A 24,358-nucleotide genomic window follows, 5' to 3' on the forward strand; every position below is an offset into this window, starting at 1 on the left:
GGGAGGAGGGATGCTTACCTTCCTCCATCGCTGTCTTCAATTGAAGCCCCAGTGGAAGCCGGAAGTGAAGGCCGAGGCCTCTCTCAGCTTCAACCGGGGCCTCAATTGAAGCCCATGATGGAGGAAGGTAAGGGGGCGGGGTGGGTGGGTGGCTTATCTTGCGCCGCCGCCACGGTCCATATAGTGACGGCGGCGAAGCCGGATCTCGCTCCGCAGAGCGGAGCAGAAGACGGGTGGAGCGGCGTGAAGAGGATCAGGCCCGATCCAGATTTTCCGGATCGGGCCATGAAGCGGATTGGGGGGGTCCCTACACCCCAAGTACCAGGCTCCCAAATAGCAACACACAAACAGCTCAAACTCACTGTCAAGAAGTCAAATGAGGAAACTATTTGAAAAGGTCTGTCAGCAGAAGAGAACCGAAAAAATCCTTCTCCATGACAACCTCCAGATGTGTTTGGACTACAACTCCCATCACTCCCAGGCCATCATGCTGGCTATGAATGATAGGAAGGGCAGGTGATGGGTGGAAAGGCATCAGCCAGGGATGCTTTATCTCTTGGGCTGGCTGGTTTTGGTTTCCGTTCCAGTCTTTCTGGTTCGCTTCTAGTCCCGTGGCATATTGTATACCTCTGTGCCGTTGTAAGCGTGCCAACTCCACTCCTCTTTTCTGTATCACCTGTGAAGGAGAGGCTGCCTCATTCAAATCCATCTCTCTGTTCTCCCCGTTACCCAGTGTGATGCTTCCGTGGAACGAGTGGCTGTGGGCCCACGAATTTTGGCTGCCGCCGGGGTTCACCTGGGAGGACATGAAGGAAACCGAGGAGATCCGCTACCCGCAGCCCCGGCACCTGCTGCTCAGCATCCCCTTGGCTCTTCTGCTCGTCGCAATCCGGTTCATCTTCGAAAGGTACGTTCATCATTTTGTGGTTGTTTTTCGCACCCAAGTCAAATCGCAGTGGTTTGGGACCGGAAAAAAATTCATTTCATTTCTCTCTTTCTCTTTCTTTATAGAACTGAATGCACAGCTGTGCCTCCTTAGTTAAGGTTCAACCGGGGGGGTGGGGGGTGGGGGGTGAGCATTCTAGCATTATAAAAGGGTAATTGAGGGGTAAGTCATTTTAACATTCATAACATCGAGATCGTTTCACCAATATTTTTGAAATGTACATGTCCCAGAAAGAAATGCCTATTTTACATAACCTGAAAATTTCAGGAAGGTGGGTTCTTCTTCTAGAGCCATGATAAACTATTATTATTATTATTTATTTATTTATTTATATAGCACCATCAATGTAACTAGTCTTCAGAACTCTCCTTGGAATAGGTAGCTATACATTCCTTTCAATCCACCTGCTCTCTCAATCACACACTGCTCTGTTCCTTTGGACCATACTGCTGTGAAGTTGAAAGCTTCAAACACTTCATTTAACAAGTTTGGGACAGTGTAAGTTTTAAGTACAGCTTTGAAACCTTTTCAACGTGCTTCTGGGCCCATAACATTGGTTTTTCTAATAGGGTTAGGGTTAGGGTTATGTTAATCCAACATCTCAAGATCACATATCAGCAGAGAAAATCTCTGGACCTCAACATTTTTACCAGGGTATATTGTGGGGACAGGATTACATGTTTTATCGGCTTTAGGAGAAAAAGAATTTCACCTGCACTTTCTGCCTCCTTAGGGAGGACATGGAGTTAAGGCTTGTGAGCCTGAACTCCCAATTTCCCAGCTTTCTGGGGCTTTGTTGAAAACTGTAAAGTCTTAACGTTGTTTTGTAAAGCAATGCTTTGTTTGTTTAATGAATACACACACTAACATTTAGTAAACGTGTATGTGTGTGTATATAAATGAATTTGCTATACATTTAAGAAATTCCCAACATGTGAAATCCACCATAAGTCCTTCGTAGAAAACCCAGCGAAGTGAATGGGATTTGGGTTAGTGTTAGGGCAATACATCAGCTATTTAAAAAACGTGGCCATGAGGACTAGCCAACTGTTTTTCATTGAAAGCTCAGGAAAAGCACTGCAGACAGACAATGAATGGCAATCATGTACTGTCATACGTGAGCGAGATCTCGGGGACTGATCCTGGGGCCATCTGTGTGAAAGGCAGGCATGGTACTACTGAACTGTGGTCCCTTTCCTCTGAAGCCACAAAAATTCTAGTCCTCATGGTTCTGAATGAAGGCGCTGTGTCTTTAAGAACAGGGGAAGCAGCTGGTCCCTTTCCAGGGTGGGAGTTGCACTCCCCCTAAAGATCAGGTTCATAAATTGGGGTCACCTTCGGATCCACTATTGATACTGGAGGCAAAGGTGGAATGGGTGGCGTGGAGCCGCCATTATCACATTAGGCCAGTAGAATCATAGAATAGCAGAGTTGGAAGGGGCCTACAAGGCCATCTAGTCCAACCCCCTGCTCAATGCAGGAATCCACCCTAAAGCATCCCTGACAGATGCTTGTCCAGCTGCCTCTCGAAGGCCTCTAGTGTGGGAGAGCCCACCACCTCCCTAGGTCACTGATACCATTGTCATACTGCTCTAACAGTCAGGAAACACCTGGTGAGTCCGTGGGTGTTCACGACATACTTGGGTTCCAATCCCACGCAGCAGGGAGTCTCCCACAATGACTACTCTTCTCTTCTTCTTGGTTGACCTACCTTCTGCCTCTGTTCTTCAGTCTCATTCTCCAGAAGCTGAAAGCGGTTGCTTAACTCTAATGGTTCCACCGGTGCAGAATGCCTTCTAGTTCTTCTGCTCCTGACTGTCACTCTTTTCCAGGGAGTTTCCTCTTCATTGGCTTCCCTCCCCTCAGCATCCTCCACTTCTGCTTCAGCTGGCTGATCTTCTTCAATCTCGTGTGCTTCTTGTTGCTGTTGCAGTTCCACCGTTCGGTCTAAGAATTCCTCGTCTTCTCTTATTCCTTGGAGGGTGGACACTCGCCGCTCAAGTCCTCTCACTTTTTCTTCCAAAAGTGCCACCAGCTTGCACACGTTGCAGATGTATGCCATGTTGAGCTCAGGCAGAAACACAAACATTGCACACCAATACATCAGCTATTTAAAAAACGTGGCCATGAGGACTAGCCAATTGTTTTTCATGGAAAGCTCAGGAAAAGCACTGCAGACAGACAATGAATGGCAATCATGTACTGTCATACATGAGCGAGATCTCGGGGACTGATCCTGGGGCCATCTGTGTGAAAGGCAGGCATGGTACTACTGAACTGTGGTCCCTTTCCTCTGAAGCCACAAAAATTCTAGTCCTCATGGTTCTGAATGAAGGCGCTGTGCCTTTAAGAACAGGGGACGCCGCTTTATTCCAGGATAGACCGTTGATTCATTGAGCTCCAGACTTTCTAGCTGCCCTCTGAGGTTTTAAGACACCAGCTGGGGATTGACTGAAACGCTCCACCAGGGGCTACTCCGGTGGTGAGGAAATGGCACTCAGTGTATGCTCAGAGGCCTTCTTTTCCTGGTGCCGGCTCCATGGAGTTGAACCTGGGCAGAAGACAGAGGAACTGAGGTAGAACACAGCAGAGCGAGCGCCCTGATCACCCGACCCGTTCTTTCTCTCTCCCGCAGGAAGGTCGCCATACCCCTGAGCAGGAAGATGGGGCTGAGGGAGGAAGTACGGAGGAAAGCCGCTCCGAATCCCATCCTGGAAGCTTTTTATGCCACATGCAGGAGAGGCCCCAAAGAGGTGAGTTCTCTCTCTCTCACACACACACACACACACACACACACACACACACACACGCACCCACGTGTGCTAAAAACCATTCGGTCATGGCATGGCCGGTCCTGACCTAGAAAGGTCTAGGGCAACAATGCCCATCATCCCCATCCAGGGTGTGTTTTTCTAAACCTTTTTCCCTGTCCCCCAATTCTGTGGAATTGACACTCATACAATCGCTAATTCCATGACTGCTGCTAACTAAGCTAACAGGTCCCCCAAATGATCATTTCTTTGGAGATCATGTCTGGATCTGCTCTTTCATCCTCCTTCCCCTCCTTAAAGCCCCCAGAATAACTCCTGGGGGGGGGGTTTGGGGGAGTGGAGGATGAAGAAGTTGGTTCTGTGCATCGTGTGCGTTTCACAAAGGGAAAGCCCCACTCCACGTCAGCCATTTTGTGCAAGCACCCACGGCGCACTTTCAAAATCCCAAAGGTGCCCAGCCACCCCCACAAAGGTGGGGCACCCCTATTTCTTCCATATAGGGGATCAGGTCCCTTTTCGCAAGGGTTTGTGAGCCTGGGGTCTGGCGTGCCTCACCCAGGGGCTGTGCTCTGTCTTCCAGGAGGAGCTCAGCGGCCTTGCCAAGCGGTGCGACTTACAGCCTAGGCAAGTGGAGAGATGGTTCCGGTATCGGCGGAACGAGGACCGACCCAGCTTGACCAAGAAGTTCTGTGAAGCCAGGTGACGGAGACAGCGGGGTGGGATCAAAGGTGCTCAGTTTGCGTTCCGTGCCAACTTACCTGATTTCACCCCGTGCGGGTGCTAAGCTGCGAACGGAAACTCCGTTCTCCGTTGAAATTCTGCAAATATCGCAACCGAGTTCTCGAATAAAAACATATGCAGCTATTCAAAGAACTGGCAAGCAGAAATGCAGGGGGGTTTCAGCTCAGTTCCTGTTCTGTCTCTTATTTTGTGTTTGGTTGTATTTTACTAGGGATGCGCGCTCCGCTCCGACAATCCAAAAATCCATCTGTGCTCCAATGGAACTCCGTGTCTTTGGAGCGGAGAGGGGATGATTTAAAAAACATTGATTACCTACAGAGTGGAGATGCACCTCATTGGATCTCTGATCTTTTTTCATTTAACCATTCCATTATAGTTTATGGAAATTAACAAAAATTCTTACATCTCTATCGCTTCTAAAAATAAAGAAATGAAATTTCACCAGGGCATGTTTGAAACAGATCTGTTCATCTCTTGATTTTTAGGATTTTTTTAAAAAAAACATTCCTGTCAAATCATCCCCCAATAAACACAAATGCCCATGCACACACACCGTCCCCTCTGATTCTCTCTGTTTCTTTGCACAGCTGGTTCGGTGCTTTTGACTTAATTTCCTTCTGCGTGGGTTTGGCCGTCCTCTACGACGTGAGTATCAAGTCCCTTTCCGGTTTTGTAGGTCATCGTCAAGAAAAGGCAGCTGAGTGTGTTGATAGAAAATCCCCGTGCCGCCCCATTGGCTGTTTCCGTTTTGGGTTGGAGGAATTTGGGGAATGGCAGGGTTCAGTCCAGCAGAGGTCACCGCTAGCAAGGCGTCACGGGCCGTTGTACCTCTGTACCACTAGGACAGGGGCAGGGAAACTTAGGTCCAGGGCCCAATCCAGCCTTCCTTACTCTTAAGCAATTGTCTCCCTGTCTAGAAACCCTGGTTCTGGGACCCCCAGGAGTGTTGGGTCGGTTATCCCCAGCAGGTGAGTATCAACTGAGAACCGAGAAAGGTGATCCATAGAAAGTTGTGTGCAAGTTACATGTGAGCACATGCAGAAATAATGTGAAACTGACATGCTATCAGCCGTTCCGAACATGATTCAGCATAGGCAGGTCTTATGAAGTTGCCCCACTGGCCTGCCCCACATCCGTATATGGAATTCCACCCCCCACACGATGAAGCTCTTGCCTCTAGGGCTGTACTCTGCTTCTCTTTGGTTTGGAGAAGCAGTAGGGAGGCGGCCTGATTCGCCTCCGGAAAAGGCGGAGGCGAAGAGAGTCGGCGGGGCTGCGAATTGAGGCAAAGAGGAGCAATTCAATCCGGAGCTCTGGACGCAGGTAAGCGGGGGGGAGGCGATGGAGCCAGGTAAGGGGGCAGGGAGGAGGGAGGCTTACCTGCATCCATCACGGTCCATCCCGGGTGTCAATTGAGGCCTGGGTTGAAGCCAGAAGTGAACGCCGAGGCCTCTTCTGGCTTCCAGCTGGGGCCTCAATTGAAGCCCGTGATTTATTTATTTATTTATTTATTTTATTACATTTTTATACGGCCCAATAGCCGAAGCTCTCTGGGCGGTTCGCAAAAATTAAAATCATGAAGAGCATAAAAACAACCAGATGTTTTTGATGACAGACACAGGTAAGGGGGTGGGGGTGGCTTACCTGGAGACGGAGATGACAATGCCGTCCATGTGGCGATGGCAGTGAAGCCAGATTTCGCTCTGCAGAGTGGAGCAGGAGCCAGGCGGATCAGCCCGAAGAGGATCGGGCCACGAAGCGGATCGGGGGGTCCGTGCACAGCCCTACTTGCAACCGGTGCCTTAGTTTTTAATCTGTGTTGTTTGACCTTGGGCTCTTTTATGTAAAATGCTTTGAGGGGCATTGATAGCGCTACAAAAATGCTTTTGTAAATAAAATAATAAAATAGAGGTGGGGTGTATCTAGGCAAGATCCCTTTATGGTTCTTGTGAACCCCCCAGAGAGCTTCGGCTATTGGGCGGTATAAAAATGTAATAAATAAAATAAATAAATAAAAATATGGTTGCCTTAAAGGCAGAAATACCACAGGCAAGGCCAAACCCAGGACTATATTTCCATCTCAGTACTGAGAAAACCTGCACTGGCTGATTTTCGGCCTACGATATGGTCTTGAGTGCCATTTCTTTGTAGAAATGCCGGCTGAATTTCTTGCTAGAAATAGTGGCTGATTTTCAGCCTCCGATATGGTCTTGAGTGCCATTTCCTTGGTAGAATTGAGAGGTCCTCGTCCAATCCAATCCATCCATCAAACAGGTGCCACTCAGTTCTCGCTCGTCCACCACCTGTTCGGAATTGGCTTTAGGGCTGTGCTCCGGTCCGTTTTGGGCCGGCGTGATCCCATTCCCTTCAAAATTGGCATGAATAAGGATGTATTTAAGGAGGTGTGGGATAAAAATACTCTAAATAAATAAATAAATGAATAAATATTTATAAGCTCTCCTGGTGCCCAGTTAGATGTGTGTAGCTTACAAAATAACGGAGATACATGCATTTCTATAAATGGGTGGTGGGGATTCTTTCAAAAAATTCCCAAAAATTGGGGCATAATCCGATTTTCTTCAAAGTGGCCATGAATAACGATGTATTTATAAGCTATCATGGTGCCCATTTTCATGTTTCTAACTTGAAAACTAAAAAAGTTACAGGAGTTTTACATTTTCAGTGCAAGTCTATGGGGGGGAAGCAGGGATATGGATACGGATCTGCTGCTGAGCGGAACGGAGGCGGATCATCCCAAAGCGGAGTATACCCGATCCAAATGTTGCAGATTGGGATCCAGAGTGGATCAGGGGGTCCGTGCACAGCCCTAATTAGTGTGATGATGCCAATTCTCTCACCAACGCCCTTTCTTTTTCTCTGGCTTTGCAGCCGCTCCAGCCCTCCATCTTTGCCTACTACATATTGAAGCTCTCCTATTTCTGGTCTATGGTCTTCACCCTGCCTTCTGACATCAAGTGGAAGGTGAGTGCCTGGGCCCCGTTCCTCCAAGATCTCCTCTTCACCAGAAGCTGTTGCAAGGAACTGGAACGTTCTGAGGGTTAGGGGACACGACGTACATCCGTCATTCGTTTCTCTCGAGGAAGATCCAAAGATCTTCCCTCGAGGCTGTGATTCTATTATAGCAAGAACAAGATCACGTTTCCCCAAGTCGGAACTTGTGAGCAGGACCTATTGGCTAGCTCCCATGTCGTTGTTTTTCACTGAGGGTAGATCTTCCACCCACCCTCTAGGAGTTTCTTTTGAAGCACCACATAAATGTGAAGTGTGGGTGACAAGCGAGCTCTCTCTGGCTTGCTTCAGGAGGAGAAATACCTCGGATCTTTTCCAGACCCCGATCCAAGACCTAGAAATTTCTACCCCTCCTCTCATTGGAGTTGTTTGTTTTGTGGGGGTTTTTTTGTGTGTGGGGGGTAAAAAGTTGGCAAAAAAATTACAACCCCATTTGCACATATTTCAAGACCCCTCACCCTGAAACAAACCCTCCAATTTGCACAAATTGGCCTTTTGCGCAAATGGAGGGACCCAGAAAATGCGCAAAACATTTCTGGAATGGGGGGGGAACAATACCGTCCACCACTGCTGATCAGAAAGGAGACCGGAATCCCATCAGGCTTCAACGGAACAGAATTTTCAGCATTGCTGGGTGGGATGGAGTGAACCCAGGATTTCTTCTCCGGTTTGGATTTTGATCCAAACTGGTGAAGAATTCAGAGGCTCATAAAGCTTTCTTTCCTTTTGATCTGGGCTTTTATGCCTCCTCCTCCCCCCAAGTCCTTTACTCAGCCCGTATCACAGGAACTTCCTCAGCATCTCGCACCCAGGACTAATAGAAAAACCCTTTTGCCCAAGCCTCCTACGAGTTCTCGGTCGGCTCTACAGCCGTCTCTTCTTCCACCACTGTAGGACTTCTACCAAGAGATTATCCATCACACCTCCACCCTCTTCCTGACCAGCTTCTCATACTGTGCCAACTATGTCCGGATTGGCACCCTGGTCATGTTCATACACGACGCTTCAGACTGCTTCATGCAGGTAAGTGGTGCTACGAGTAACCCAGTCGAGCTGAAATAGATGTAAGGATTCCATTTTCCATGTACTTATCAAATCCCCTTCTTAAAAGGACGTAAAAAGAGCCCTGTGGACTCACACTAATGGTTCACCTAAATCCAGCATCCTGTATCATCAACACTCCTTCTTACAGTACTTAATTACGTGTTGTGTGTGAAGAACAATTCCGGCATTCCTTAAACCATCCCCCCTCCAGTTGTGCTGGGCTACCACTCCCATTATCCCCATCTGGGAATGATGGGATTACTAGTCCACCACACCTGGAGGTCATAGAATTCTCTTTCAGCTGTCCGGAAACTACTGCTGATGGGTTTTCACAGGCCATCTATGACCTATTCTTTCACTATTACAAGAAGACTACTACAGCAGTTTTAAAATCTCTTCTCTGGCTGACAATTAGTTTCTGGGCGAAGTATAAAGTGTTGGTTATCACCTTAAAAGCCCAACATGGTTTGGGTCAAGGCTACCTGCGGGATCGCCTTCTCCCGTACAATCCGCCCCGCACACTCAGGTCCTCTGGGAAGAATCCCCTCCAGTCAGTCAAAGTTAAACTGACGGATATTACCCAGAAGACCTTCTTTTCTGCTGCTCCCAGACTGTGGAATGGCCTGCCAGAGGACTCATCAAATTAACAGTCTTTTAGCATTCAAGAAAGCTATCAAGACTGATCTCTTCGGGCTGGCCTATCCCGAACACTTTAGGATGTTTTTAGAATGTTTTAAGGATGTTCTAACAATGTGTATTATGTTTTAATTCAGTTATACGTATTTTATATTTACTGTTGTTGTTGTTTATTCGTTCAGTCGCTTCCGACTCTTCGTGACTTCATGGACCAGCCCACGCCAGAGCTTTCTGTCGGCCATTGCCACCCCTAGCTCCCCCAAGGTCAAGTCTGTCACCTCCAGAATATCCTCCATCCATCTTGCCCTTGGTCGGCCCCTCTTCCTTTTGCCTTCCACTTTCTCTAGCATCAGCCTCTTCTCCAGGGTCTCCTGTCTTCTCATTATGTGGCCAAAGTACTTCAGTTTTGCCTTTAATACCATTCCCTCAAGTGAGCAGTCTGGCTTTATTTCCTAGAGTATGGACTGGTTTGATCTTCTTGCAATCCAAGGCACTCTCAGCATTTTCCTCCAGCACCCCAGTTCAAAAGCATCTCTCTTCCTTCGCTCAGCCTTCCTTATGGTCCAGCTCTCGCAGCCGTAGGTTACTACGGGGAATACCATTGCTTTAACTATGCGGACCTTTGTTGTCAGTGTGGGGTCTCTGCTCTTAACTATTTCATCAAGATTTATCATTGCTCTCCTCCCAAGAAGTCAACGTCTTCTGATTTCCTGGCTGCAGTCAGCGTCTGCAGTAATCTTTGCGCCCAGAAATACAAAGTCTGTCACTGCCTCCACGTTTTCTCCCTCTATTTGCCAGTTATCAATCAAGCTGGCTGCCATAATCTTGGCTTTTTTGAGGTTTAACTGCAACCCGGCTTTTGCACTTTCTTCTTTCACCTTCGTCATGAGGCTCCTCAGCTCCTCCTCACTTTCAGTCGTCAATGTGGTGTCATCTGCATATCTGAGATTGTTAATGTTTCTTCCTGCGATTTTAACTCCAGCCTTGGATTCGTCCAGCCCAGCACGTCGCATGATGTGTTCTGCATACAAGTTGAATAGGTAAGGTGAGAGTATACAGCCCTGTCGTACTCTTTTCCCAATCTTAAACCAGTCCGTTGTTCCATGGTCTGTTCTTACCATTGCTACTTGTTCGTTATACAGATTCCTCAGGAGGCAGACAAGATTATTTGGTATCCCATACCACCAAGAACTTGCCACAGTTTGTTATGATCCACACAGTCAAAGGCTTTAGAATAGTCAATAAAACAGAAATAGATGTTTTTCTGGAACTCCCTGGCTTTCTCCATTATCCAGCGGATATTGGCAATTTGGTCTCTAGATCCTCTGCCTTTTCTAAACCCAGCTTGTACATCTGGCAATTCTCGCTCTATGAATTGCTGTTGTACCCTGCCTCAATCAAAATGGAGAGGCGGGTAAGAAATAATAATAATAATAATAATAATAATAATAATAATAATAATAATGATTTCAGAAGCTCAGTGTTTTATCTCTCTTTCAGGGGTCAGGAGGGCTGAAAGGTTTTCCATACTCATAGTTTAACTAGAGAATATTTACCAGAGCTTCAGTGGAAGAGGGCAACGTCTCCGGCTTGGGTGATAAAGGCACCGGGCACTGAACTGCGGAGGAGTTGTGAAGGAGGTTTGCAATTAAAAAGCCAGGTGCAAAGATAAATGTTGATTGCCAGGAATTGAAAAGCGTAAGTTCAGGTACAAGTAAGTAGGGCTATCAAACAACTTCATTGTAATTTTTGATATCTAGATACACACTCAACTTCTAGCCGTGGAGAGATAGTCTCTGAAAACAATTGAGCAATGGTGCTAACCAGAAAGGACTACAAAACCCTTGGGGTTGTTCCCGCGTCTACAGATGTTCTCTTAAAGAAGCACAAAGTTCAAACAAAAATCAACTTCCTCACAGACAAGGAGAGGGAGGGGGTGGAGAAGTTGGAAGATGTGAAACCACACTCCCCAGTTCCCCCTAACTCCAATTTGGACCGGACCTTGGCTCTTAAAGGGAATCTCCATGACTAGATTGGAATCCAAAGAGGATTCCAATCTAGTCAGCCTTGCAGCAGAGCTCTTGTAGAGAGTTTAGCACCTCAAGAGCCGTATCAATCGCCAGATAAACTCCACCTACCTCCTGACAAGTCCTCTGATAATTCTACCCAGACAGAGGAATTAATGGAAAGGCAAATTGCTGCAATGTTTCCAGGCAGGAAAGAGGCCCCAATTCAACCCTGCACGATAAATGAGGAAGGTATGCCAATCCTAGGATGTCTTTTTACGTTAACGGAAGACATTGAACGTATAAAATCTTATCTGGCTGAATGCAACAAATTATTAACTACTTTGGCGGAAATCTATAAAAGCACTTGGTTAAGTTCTAATAAAGTAATAATTGGACCGTTGACTAACAATAAGAGCCCCCCTACAAGGAGCACAAATATGCCAGGTGGAAAAGCGCGTAGTAAGGGAGGCAGCAAAAGACGGGCTACAGCAACGAAGAAAACTAAAAATGTAAGAAATCCAAAGCCAGCTCATTAAAAAAAAATGGATTATAAGAAACTCTTTAAAATACTTGATAACAGCTTAAAATTGAATTCCAACCAGAATATGGAGAAATCCCCTATGGAAAGCAAGTTAAATCAAAATAACAACAAACTCTACTCAGAGACTGCTATGGGGAACCTAACCCAGACCCCAGTGTTTACACCAATTCAAAAGCAGGATTTTATAAGGAAGAGCCCTATAATGCAGAACCCATGGGCTCAAATCCTGACAGAAACCAAAACACCTCAAAAGACAATTGTAAAAGATTGTACCTGGAGACTAGTATTGAATCGAAATAAATTAGTCTTATCGAACTATCCAAAACCAGAGGGGATTTTATCACAAAATGAACGTAAACGTCATTTTTACAAAATTTTGGAACTGGTTCTTCCAGGTTTCTTTTCAATAGAAGACCTAGGAAGGGTTGAATATATATATTTCAATGTCTTTCGTGTTCGTGCAGTAGTCACATTTTGCATTTGGAGTTCAGCTAAGATAGTGTACGATTGTAGGGGCCTATTAAGCAAGCGTGGTATATTGGTTTCTAGATTATTTGAGAACTGGGCACCTCCCCTTCCTCTGGGTCCCCACTTGCCCATACATACTAAAAGTGCTCGAATTGAGGAATCATCCAATCATAATAACCTAACTGGCTTTGATAGTGCAGGGAACAACACTTCTATCCATGAACGCTCTAGCGATTTAGAGACACGAGAACTTTTACATCCTGTTGACTATGGACAAAGGCTGACATCACATAAGAGGGACGTACCCTTCGATGCTGAAGAGCAGAAGTTACTAGAGTCCTTCTCTGCTCTATCCCATGATGCACAAAATGAAATTGTTGATAGACTCAATTTCTTAAAATCACATTTGGTAAAAATGACGGTGGGGCAAAGAAGCCTAAGTGATCGCGGGGAGGTCCATCGAACCATAGAGAGTCCGGTAATAGACCAACAAGTGAACAACATGGAAAGTTGGGAGTGTGCTGAGCCGAGAGCTTTGGGCGAAAAGATATGCCCTCCATGACAACAGGTTACTGTAGAGATAAATCCACTTACCTGTAAACTAAGGATGTGCTCCGCTCCGATTAGAATCGGAGAATCAGAAACGAATTGGCCTGCTCTGCCTTGCCCAGAGGTGGAGTAGAAGCAGACCACGGACCCTTAGAAGCACGGCGAAGAGAAGCGCCCATAGGCGGAGTGCTTCTCTTTTTGCGGCGCGATCCGATCGCCATTTTGAAAAAGTTCGCCCATAGGATTGCATTGCGGAAAAGAATAGGGGATAACTGTGTTGTTTTTAAAGCTATCTTTCTTAAACTTCTTCTGCTTAGAGAGTCATGGCTGGGGGTCATTTTGAGCCTACTCTCAGCTCTCTGCGTGGTGCGGTTCGCTTGCTAGAATTTTTTTAAAAATCGGGTAAAAAAACTGGGAGAGGTACCTTTTCGAAGTGCTGAGAGGCAGAGTCATGATCGCACGATCCCAAAGTTGGAGGAGGGGATAGGCAAAACGGGTAACTTGGGATACTGGGAAACTTCTCTTTCTATTCTGAACAGGCTTTTCCCAGTGTTTTTTAAAACAGTAGCCCCACCAAATGCACAAACACAACCTGAAATCATATACTAAGCAAATAAATAACAGATAGGAAACACAGCACTGCTACCCACCCTAACCTTGCTGAACAACTGAATACATGTGGTGCAAGGGGATGAGGTCCCCTAGGGCATGTGGACGTGCCCAGTGCACTCCTTGGAGGGTCATCAGAGCCCTCCAAAGGTAAACCAGTGGAGACTAATGCCTATCATGAGTTGAAGTGGCAGGTCGCTTCTCAAAGAATGGTCCCTAGACAGGGACAGTCAAAATTGGCACAGTTCCCCCTCCCCCTGGGCACGTCCACTTCCCTCTTACTGGTAAAAGAGAGATATAGCCTTTTTTAAAAAAAATCTTCTTGTTGTTTATTCAGCAACACTGCTGCTTTTAATTCCACCACTCCTTTGTTTATTTATTTATTTATTTATTTATTTATTTATTTATTCCATTGTATATTTACATCCCATAGCCCAAGCTCTCCTGGCTTTTCCTCTTCAGTGAAGTCAGGCAGGCTTTCATTGTAGTTCAACTCCTTATTGTTGTTGTTATTATTATTATTATTGCTATTAATATTAATTAGTACTGCTATTATTAACATTATTGTTGTTGTTGTTTAGTAATGGCTGTGATCACAGTGCAGTCAATCAACTCTGAAGCAAGGATCACAAAGCTTTACTCTTATCCTCCTAGCCTCCTAGTTGTGGGATGCAAAAGAAAAGGCATCTCTCTGTGCTGCTCCCGCCTCACAGGGATGGTTTGCATTACTGGCTTTGAAAGTTCCTTGGCTCACTTCCTTATGCCCCCAGAAATGTCTGCTGCCTGCCTGCCTTCCCTCCCTCCTCCCCTGCCCGCCTCGCAGGGATAGTTTGTGTGTGTCTTGCTTTGACTCAGGGGATAAGTCCTTCCTACGCTCACTTAAACTTTTGGAAGTTCCAAATCAATTTTTCAAGTGTGGAAGAAGATTCATATTTAGGTTTATCTCTACTCCCCAATTCATGGCATGTTGGGATTGCCTTTGAAATGGCCCCATTAGCTTTAAATCCCTGAGATACTGGGGTGTCGATTTTCATAAATTCTCCAAAAATCAGGGGATTGTGGGATTGGGTTGAGTCTTGGCATGCATGTGTATCCATGGATAATCTATCATGGTGCCGAGTTTGAGGTTTCTGACATGCAAATTGATGTAGCTGTAGCATGGAACTTGATTTGGGGTGAGTTAAAAGGTTTAAGCCCTGCCAAAAGTCAGCGGGTGATGGGATTTGCTTGAAACTTGGCATGAATGTGGATCTAGATGGCATCTGTGAGGGTGCCCACTTCAAAAAAATTTATCTGTCAAAATGTCGGAGAACAGTCCATGTCTGAAAATGGGGTGCCCGATTTTCATAAATTCCCCAAAAATCAGGGGACGCTTGGATTGGCTTGAGTCTTGGCATGCATGTGTCATGGTGCCAAACTTGAGGTTTCTAACATTAACCCAAAAAAAGTTGTATACTGTTTTGGATTTCAATGGAGGGGGGGAAAGCGGAGCTCCGATCCGGATCCGGAGCTCCGCTTTCAAGCTGGATGGAGGAGGAAAACCTTCCAGAAGATGAGCAGGCAGGCTTTAGACCTGGGCGTTCCACAGCGGATCAAGGACTTGTACTACAACATCTGACTGAGAAATACTCCTCTGCTTCCGGAGGGGCACGTTACACAGCCTTCATCGACTTTAAGTCTGCTTTCGATCTAATCCCGAGAGACAGGTTGTGACAAAGGCTTGAGGATACTGACATTGATAGGCGATTGCAGTTTCTTATTCGTAGCCTCTATGACAAAACGTGGGTGCAGGTGAGATGCGACTGTGTAGGCCATCTGACCAGAGCGATTCCAACTCACATTGGTGTTAGACAGGGCTGTGTTCTTGCCCCCACCTTGTTTAACATTTATATCAACTCTTTGGTCAAGGGGCTCTCTGAGATAAACTCTCACCTTCCCAAGTTGGCACATAGATCTTTGTCTATTTTACTACATGCAGATGACGTGGTGCTTCTCTCTTTGACATGCACTGGCTTGAAGCGGTTATTAAGAGCTGTAGAATCTATTGTAAAACCGAAAAGTTGGTAATTAATTACACTACATCTAAAGTCTTGGTTTTTACCAGAAAGCGGATTAAACATCATTGGCAGATAAACGGGCATTTAATTGAACATGTTAAAACTTATAAATATTTGGGAGTCATCTTTCAATCGTCTGGCTCATGGAGGAGTCAAATCTCTAATGCCATTGCAAATGCACAGAGGAGTGCCAAATCACTAATTTCTTTTTTTTATGCCACAGGAGGACAGTGCATACCATCAGCCTTACAAGTGTTTTCCGCCAAGGTGTTAACACAATTGCTTTATGGCGCACAATTCTGTACTTACAGCAATTTTACTGCTATGGAATCCACCCAAACAAAATTTCTGAGAAATATTCTTTGTCTTCCAAGCTGTGTGCCCAACGTACTTCTACGTCTAGAGACAGGTCAAATCTCAGTTGAATCCCGTGCCTGGGGGTACAAGTTAAACTTCTGGCTAAAAATGATTCTCTCCTCAAGGCTGGGCCCCTTTGACTCTGACTGATGCATTTCAGTCCAAATGGAAAAGGGCTGTGAACGGAAAATTGTGTACTTTGGGTTTCTCGCGAAATGCCATTTTGACATCAGGCCTTTCAAAAGCCAAGGAGGATATATACCAGCGTATTAGTGACATTGAGTTACAAGATCATATAAGGGCAGCAATCCCATATCCTGAATTTAGAGATAGGGGGCAGGCTCTCCTTCCTGCAACATATTTAACTTCTTTAACTATTCCAAAATACAGGAAAGCGTTCACGCAGGCTAAATTTAATGTGCTTCCTTACACATTTTTGGAGGGTAAATATAATAATATTCCATATTCTAAGCGCCTATGCCCCTGTAAAGCTGATATGATAGAAACTATGGACCATGTATTGCTGTACTGCTCCTTTTATTGTGATTTTCGGCATACTTTCATCACTCCTATTTTACAAGGAATACCTGGGAGATCTGATGTCTTCTATACAGACGATCTTTTGGCTGATCAGAAATCTCAGATAACCTCCAAGGCGGCTCAATTTTGTGCTGCTGCAATTGCTTGTCGGCGTAGGATGATATCATCTGATTGTGACAATGTTTTAATCTCTTAAAATATGTGGAAGGTGTACTAATTCATTGTTACCATATTTTGTTTTATTCATAGTCCCATTTTATTCTGTCGGTTTGGGAATATTATATGTGCACATGTTGTTGTGTTGATTTGCTGGTCTTGTGACCGTAAATAAAATTCTTCATCATCCCTTGCGGAAAATTGAGACCGAGGCACAATTTAAGGGGCAATACGGGGGCAATTCAGCACTGGTCTCCGCAACACCCTCAGCTGAGATCGACAAGACACAGTTGAACAGGCTGAGCTTAAAATCGATCAATTTGGAATTGAAGTTGCTGGGAACTTTTGCTGAAGGTAACATTTACTTGCAGATGGACATTCTAGAAGGATCTGGGATGTGGAGAAGGGTGTTGATGTGATCATGTGTTGCTGATCTCAGCCTAGCCTACCTCGTAGTGTTGTTGTGAGGATAAAATGGAGTGGAGGGTGACCGGGTGAGACAGCTAGGGTTCTTTGCAAGAGCCCAAAAGGCAGGTTATGAATGTAATCATCATTTTCCTCATCACTGAAGGATGGAGAAACTGAGGTCCAGGGCCAAGTCCAGTCTTTCTGCAGTTTCAGGCTGGACTGTGGCTTATCCAAACAAGCCATGATCAAAAACCACTGTTTGAAGTTGGCTGGTACAGACAAAACATCGTTCAAATGAATCCCAGTTTGTCCCGACTCGAACGTGATGACAAACTGTGGTTGGATGGAAACTCAATGAGGTCATGCCGGAGGGGGAGAGGGCCAGACAGCCCCTCCCCTTCTCTAGCCCCGCCCCTTCCCCACAAGCACCAATTGTTTAATGGTTTCCTGGCCTCTGTGTGGTTGTTCCCCATTCTAACAGGCTGGAATGTCTCCGCCATGTCCCAGTTCCTTGAGGTAAGAGCTTAAAGCTACAACATGCTGGTGGTTGCGATATATTTGGCTCCTCCCCCTGAGGCCATTGGCCCCGCCCATCCCTGGAAAGCAGCTCCTGAGTGAATTGAATTCAGCCCTGGGTCTGAAAGAGGTCAAAGCCCCCGGTCTAGAGGCAGTTTCTTTCAATAAAGCTACTTCTATCACATCGCTTGTCATCAATCTCGGCTAAGGTTAATTGCGGGAGATAGGACTGAATTGCCCCTGAATTGCTCCTTAAATCCTCTCTCTGGATTGCCTTGGTCTGCAAAGGTGGGAGGGATGATTTAATGACTGATGAACTCTAATGAGCTTTGTTACGGCCATGCCTGTGCAATTCTCTCCTTTATTATTTTGATTATCTTTTTCTCCCAGCCAGCAAAGATTTTCAACTACGTGAAGTGGCAGAAAACTTGTAACTGTCTGTTTTTGGCTTTCTCGGCCGTTTTCCTGTTCACTCGCCTGGTGATTTTCCCCTACAAGTAAGTTTCGTCTCCAGGGTTTCATTTTGCTCCTTTTGGGTGATTTTGCTCTGCAATAATCCAGTGGTTTCCTGCGGGGAGCGGAACGCAAGCCTGCCCCTGCGATGGAGACGATTCCGTACATCTTCGCTGCCCCCGATCTTAATGTGTGGGGCAGAATGATGCGATGGCCATCAGAGGGATTTCCACACAGGGAAAAAGAGTGACTGTAGACACATTAGACACACCCTACTGTTGCTAGGAAACTAGGGATGCCCATCGCTGGGGAATCCATTTTTTAATGGACTCAACCGAGTTCTGCAGCGCACACGGCGGAATTTGTGTTTGCGAGCCAAGCACCAGGCTATTCCCCGAACTCCGAGAACTCTTTTGCGCATCTCCCCCTTGCAAATTCCACAGTCTGTGCACATTTCGGAGCCGTTTGCCTGAGTCTTCGAACGATTTGCTGCGAATCTCTGAGCGGTTCATGCCCAGATCGTTGAGCAATTTGCACACATTTCTGAGCGGTTTATGCAGTGACTGTAGACACATTAGACACACCCTACTGTGAGCAGACTCAGGCTCCCAGCAAAAAGCCATCTCACCCCCAGCTGCAACAACTTTGGGGGAGTGGGAGCTTAAGAGGCAGGCTCCTTTAGGGGTGGACTCACCGCCGAAAGGGGGACTCCAAAGGGGTTTGCCACTTTGGGGAAGTACACGAGGGCGAGGGCCTGTCCCCTTGTTCGTTTTGGTTTGGTTTCTCCCCCTACTTTTGGCCTGCTGGACTGCCTCCTTTTATATTTGCAGATGACACAAAATTTGCAGATGACACAAAATTGGGTGGGATCGCTAATACCCTGGAAGACAGAAACAAACCTCAAAGTGATCTTGATAGGCTGGAGTGCCGGGCTGAAAACAACAGGGCGAAATTTAATAGGGATAAATGCCAAGTTCTACATCTAGGAAATAGAAACCAAATGCACAGTTACAAGATGGGGGAAACTTGGCTCAGCAATACTACAAACGAGAAGGATCTTGGAATTGTTGTAGATCGCAAACTGAATAGGAGCCAACAGTGCGATGTGGCTGCAAGAAAGGCAAATGCTATTTTGGGCTGCATTAATGGAAGTATAGCTTCCAAATCACGTGAGGTCCTGGTTCCTCTCTATTCGGCCCTGGTTAGGCCTCATCTAGAGTATTGCGTCCAGTTCTGGGCTCCACAATTCAAGAAGGACGCAGACAAGCTGGAGCATGTTCAGAGGAGGGCAACCAGGATGATCAGGGGTCTGGAATCAAAGCCCTATGAAGAGAGACTGGAGGTTTAGCCTGGAGAAGAGAAGATTGAGGGGAGACATGATAGCACTCTTCAAATACTTAAAAGGTTGTCACACAGAGGAGGGCCAGGATCTCTTCTCGATCCTCCCAGAGTGCAGGATAAGGAATAATAGGCTCAAGTTAAAGGAAGCCAGATTCCGGCATGACATCAGGAAAAACTTCCTGACTGTTAGAGCAGTACAACAATGGAATCAATTACCTAGGGAGCCTGTGGGCTCTCCCACCCTAGAGGCCTTCAAGAGGCAGCTGGACAGCCATCTGTCAGGGATGCTTTAGGGCGGATTCCTGCATTGAGCAGGGGGTTGGACTCGATGGCCTTGTAGGCCCCTTCCAACTCTGCTATTCTATGATTCTATGATTCTATATCGTGTGAGGGTTCTGCCAGACTGTCATGAATATCTGCTTTCCTGGGAGTGGAGGAGGTGATGGGAGTCCAGCAGCAGCCATCACAGTTCTACAGGGCAGAGGGAGATACAAGACACGGAGACAGTTGCACTGTAATAAGAGAAGTTGCAATGACAGGGTGTTGGCTGTCCCAGTTCAAATAACCGGAATGGCCCTGGCAACAGACCTCCTGGGTTGAAATTGCTGCTGGTGAACGCCAGATCAGTTAATGGGAAAACAACAGCTATCCAGGACTTTATCCTGGGTGAGCATGCCAACCTGGCTTGTATCACAGAGACTTGGTTGGATGAAGCTGGGGGAGTTGATCTCTCTCAGCTCTGTCCACCAGGGTTCTCCGTCCAGCAGCAAGCAAGGCCTGGAGGGCGGGAAGGTGGAGTGGAAGTGGTCTATCGGGATTCCATCCCCCTGACCCACAGTCTGCAGGGTTCGAATGTGTGTATCTGAAGGTGGGTGCCCGGGATAGAATAGGGATTTTGTTGGTGTACCGTCCGCCCCGCTGTTCAAGAGTCTCCCTTCCTGAGCTAGCCGGGGTAGTCTCGGATTTGGTGTTGGAGTCCCCACGGCGTGTTGTTCTGGGGGATTTCAATATTCATGCTGAGGCTGCCCTGTCGGGAGCGGCTCAGGGCTTCATGTCCGCCATGACAGCTATGGGTCTGTCCCAAGTAGTATCTGGCTCCACCCATATTGCTGGGCATACTTTGGACCTTGCTTTCTGTGCTGGATGGGGTGACAGGGATCTGAGAGTGGAGGAACTTTCTAGTTCCGTTGTCATGGACAGATCACTACCTGGCGGGGTTTAGACTTGGTGGCACTCAGAACCTCTGCAGGGGTGGAGGAGGTCAGTCGAAAGGCAGATCAGGGAATAGGGATTCGGCTTGTGCTGGATGGGGTTACACTCCCCCTGAAGACACAGGTCCACAGCTTGGGTGTCCTTCTGGATTCAGCCCTGAGCCCGGATGCCCAGGTTTCGGCGGTGGCCGGGAGTGCATTTGCACAGTTAGAGCTAGTGCGCCAGCTAGAGATGTCAGACCGGCCACGGTGACACATGCCTTACTGACATCCCGATTGGATTACTGTAACACGCTCTACGTGGGGCTGCCTTTGAAGACTGTTTGGAAACTGCAGCTGGTTCAAAGAGCTGCAGCCAGGTTGTTGACCGGGGCTGGTTACAGGGAGCAGACAACTCCCCTGTTAAAACAGTTCCGCTGGCTTCCAGTCTGTTTCCGGGCACAATGATCTATAAAGCCCTCTACGGCTCGGGTCCAGGTTATCTGAAAAACCATATTCTCCCTTATGAGCCTGCCCATGCTTTGTGATCTTCTGGAGAAGCCCTTCTTTCAGTCCCGCCATCTTCACAGGCGCGCTTGGTGGGAACACAGGAGAGGGCCTTCTCGGTGGCTGCTCCGGTACTCTGGAACTCTCTTCCCGGGGAAGTTAGACTGGCTCCCTCCTTGATGGGCTTTCGGAAGCAGGCTAAAACTTTTTTGTTCTGGCAGGCCTTTGGAGAATAATCCGGCCCTCCATCTATGTTAATGTCTTATAATTTTGTTGTGTATTTTAAACATTTATGGTTTTATTTCCCCCCACCCCAATGTATGTTTTAAACTTTGTAAGGCCGCCTTGAGGCCCAGCATTGGGCAAAAGGCAGGATACAAATAAATATAATAATAATAATAATAATAATAATAATAATAATAATAATAATAATACTGTTGCTAGGAAACTAGGGATGCCCATCGCTGGGAAATCCATTTTTTAATTGACTCAACTGAGTTGTGCAGCGCACACGGCTGAATTTGTGTTTGCGAGCCAAGCACTAGGCTATTCCCCGAACTCCGAGAACCTTTTTGCGCATTTCCCCCCTGCAAATTCCACAGTCTGTGCAAATTTCGGAGCAGTCTTTGAACGATTTGCTGCGAATTTCTGAGCGGTTTATGCAGCGCGAATTCCAGAGAAAATGTAAGTTGTGGAACATGTAAGGAAACCAGGAAACGATGGAAAATGCCGGGGGAAATCCTCTAAATGCCGGCCACTACCCGATTGTCACGTGAACAGAAAAACAAATGTTTCTAATCTGGTACAGACCAGTCGGACCGAGATACGAGGTAGAAACCAGAGAACCAGGATGAGCTCTGGGTTCTGATGTTTTCCACCCCCTGTGGATTCTTTAAAGATAACGACACTTTTTTTCTTTCTTTCCCAGGATTCTCTACAACACGTATTACTACACCATGGAGCTCTTCCAGCCTGTCTTTGGCTACTATTTCATGAACGCTCTTCTGATGATCCTACAAGTCCTTCACATCTTCTGGTCAAGCCTGATCGTCTGCATGATTTATAGATTAATGCGATTCGGCAGGGTACGGAAAGAATTTAGGAAGGGCTGGGTGGGGGTGGGTGCTCATCACAGTAATTTGGGAGGGGGATCTTCTGCATATTTCTTCTTTCCCCTTCCTCTGACCCCACCCCCTCATGCTTTAAGGTGGAGTCCTGCACTGAGCAGGGGGTTGGACTCGATGGCCTTTAGGCCCCTTCCAACTCCACTATTCTATGAGTCTATGATTCTATGTAGAATTTTCAATTTGCAGGGCAGAGATCCATGCTCTTGTCCTCTGCAGAGTACGATTATTCATTGATTTCTTACTCTTCCATCTTGCTTTGCCTTCCAAGGAGCTCAAAGCAGGGTACCTGATCAGACTCCTCTTTGTTTCATCCTCACAACAACCTTGTGAGGCAGGTTACACTGAGAGTCAGCGAGAAGGTAATTTTTGCTCGCAAAACCTCTGAGTCTTTTGTTAACTGGAGAACACTTTCTGGCATTTGTCTAGTTACTGGGTCTCGGGTCAATTCGTGAAAATTGCCTCTTTTGCGCATGTTTCGTCTGTCCACCAAATCTACACAGCTTTAGCCTATAGATGAAAGTTGCACAAGATAGGAAGGTTGCGTAAATTTGGGGAAGCTGGCGCAAATTTCCCGTTTGGTCACTGATCGATTCGTGCAAGTTTCCCGTTTGTACAGAAGATGCAGTGACCACAAACGCGAACGGGACTCGGGCGCGAGACAGGGGCTGAGACGGTGTTTGGACAATGCTAGCTGTCTCAAACATTTCTTGCGCACCCAACTCTAGCCCAAATTCACCCAGTGAGCTTCATGGCTGAGTGGGGACTAGAACCCAGGTCTCCTTCACCCCAGTCCAGCATGCTAATGACTGCATCACACTGGCTCTCGAAATACACACAGACGGTGTGGAATAAATAAATAACGGGGGAATCTGTTGATGGACAGCAGGAAAATTGACCCCTAGACCAGCTCCTGCTACCCTCTGGTGATTTTTATGATGTGTGTGTGTGTGTGTGTGTTGTGGAGAGATGGGTGCCATTGCTAATCAAAGCATCCGTTCTTTCTCACGCAGGTGCGAAAGGATCTGAGAAGTGACACAGATGAAACCGAAATCTGGAGCATCCATTAGGAGCCCAGCAGCAATGGCAACGGCTTCAGCAAGGCCAACTCCCTGCAGTTCAACGGTCGGAGTCTCCCGACCAACGGTCACACCAAAAACAGATAATCCCGGTTGTCTCTCCCAACTGCCCCTCACCCCCTAACTACTCCCGTCCTGTGCCCGTTCCACGATCGACAGTTGAGTGAACCATTGGCCAGGAGAAAGCTTGCCATGCTAGTGGGGAGATGTGAACCTGATCTTACAACTTCGAGACACGTTGTCTGCTCCCAGGTGTCAACCGAAATCTGGAGCATCCATTAGGAGCCCAGCAGCAATGGGAACGGCCTCCGCAAGGTCCCTGCAGTTGTTATTATTATTATTATTTATTTATATAGCACCATCAATGTCGGAGTCTCCAGACCAACGGTCACACCAAAAACAGATAATCCCGGTTGTCTCTCCCAACTGCCCCTCACCCCCTAACTACTCCCGTCCTGTGCCCATTCCACGATCGACAGTTGAGTGGACCACTGGCCAGGAGAAAGGTTGTCGTGCTAGCGGGGAAATCTGAACCTGATCTTACAACTTCGAGACACGTTGTCTGCTCCCAGGTCTCAATTGAGATGGGTCTCATTCCGGTTGTATTTTCAGTTTCTTTCCTGAGGTCATCATTGGGTGATGTCAAGAGCAATCTCACCCAACTGCTGGGTGAGAATAATAAAGTAATTCTGGAAAAACAAAACCAGTCGGTTTGTCTCTCTCCATTTTAATCGGCCTTCTGCCTCAACATCACCAGAAACGAACCCCACATGGCCCCAGAAATGTATTTTGGGCTCAAAATTCAGTTTTTTCAAGAAATGTGGCCGGGAGGCAGGGGACACACACCCTTGCACAGAGAGATGTCACACGAAATCGGCAATGTCCTGTTTACAAGACTGTCAAATGCTGACCATTGCTGTGTGTCAACCATCAGTTATACTGTTAAGTCCTAACTGCTGTTGTATGTCACCAAGCAGAATCTCCCGACAAATACTAGCACTGCTGCATGTTGACTACCATATTCTGCTGCATGACAGGAAGGGGAACGCGGCCCAGACAGTTAATGGCTGTGCCATGATCCGGCCCTCCTCGCACAAACAGGTTTGTTGCTTGCTCTATCAGCCAGCCCTCGGGCCTCCGAATGCTGCTCTTAAATGCTTAATAAGACCTCCCTCATCCACAACTTAATTGTGGATGAGGCAGCTGATCTGGCATTTATAACCAAGGCCTGGGTGGGTGAGCAGGGAAGAGTTAGTCTATTCCAACTATGCCCACTGGGGTACCTG

At 46.8% G+C, this 24,358-nt stretch overlaps 1 protein-coding gene across 1 annotated transcript; it reads left to right on the forward strand.

Moving 5' to 3' along the window:
• The first annotated feature begins 704 nt into the window (after positions 1–704).
• Positions 705–23,063, forward strand: LOC134413175 (ceramide synthase 4-like). The gene is made up of 10 exons (XM_063147304.1): positions 705–907; positions 3,582–3,699; positions 4,298–4,416; positions 5,046–5,103; positions 5,376–5,426; positions 7,348–7,440; positions 8,383–8,511; positions 17,769–17,875; positions 21,798–21,954; positions 23,007–23,063. Exons 1-10 carry the CDS (start codon positions 738–740, stop codon positions 23,061–23,063), a joined length of 1,059 nt encoding a protein of 352 aa, XP_063003374.1. The 5' UTR covers positions 705–737.
• The last annotated feature ends 1,295 nt before the right edge of the window (positions 23,064–24,358 follow it).

Source organism: Elgaria multicarinata, chromosome 23 (genome assembly GCF_023053635.1).
Source record: "Elgaria multicarinata webbii isolate HBS135686 ecotype San Diego chromosome 23, rElgMul1.1.pri, whole genome shotgun sequence".
Taxonomy (NCBI): domain Eukaryota; kingdom Metazoa; phylum Chordata; class Lepidosauria; order Squamata; family Anguidae; genus Elgaria; species Elgaria multicarinata.

Coding starts and splice junctions, on each gene's coding strand:
- LOC134413175 (XM_063147304.1), top strand. CDS start 738: ATGCTTCCGTGGAACGAGTGGCTGTGGGCCCACGAATTTTGGCTGCCG. Junction 3,700..4,297: donor GCAGGAGAGGCCCCAAAGAG/GTGAGTTCTCTC, acceptor TCTGTCTTCCAG/GAGGAGCTCAGCGGCCTTGC. Junction 5,427..7,347: donor GGGTCGGTTATCCCCAGCAG/GTGAGTATCAAC, acceptor CTGGCTTTGCAG/CCGCTCCAGCCCTCCATCTT.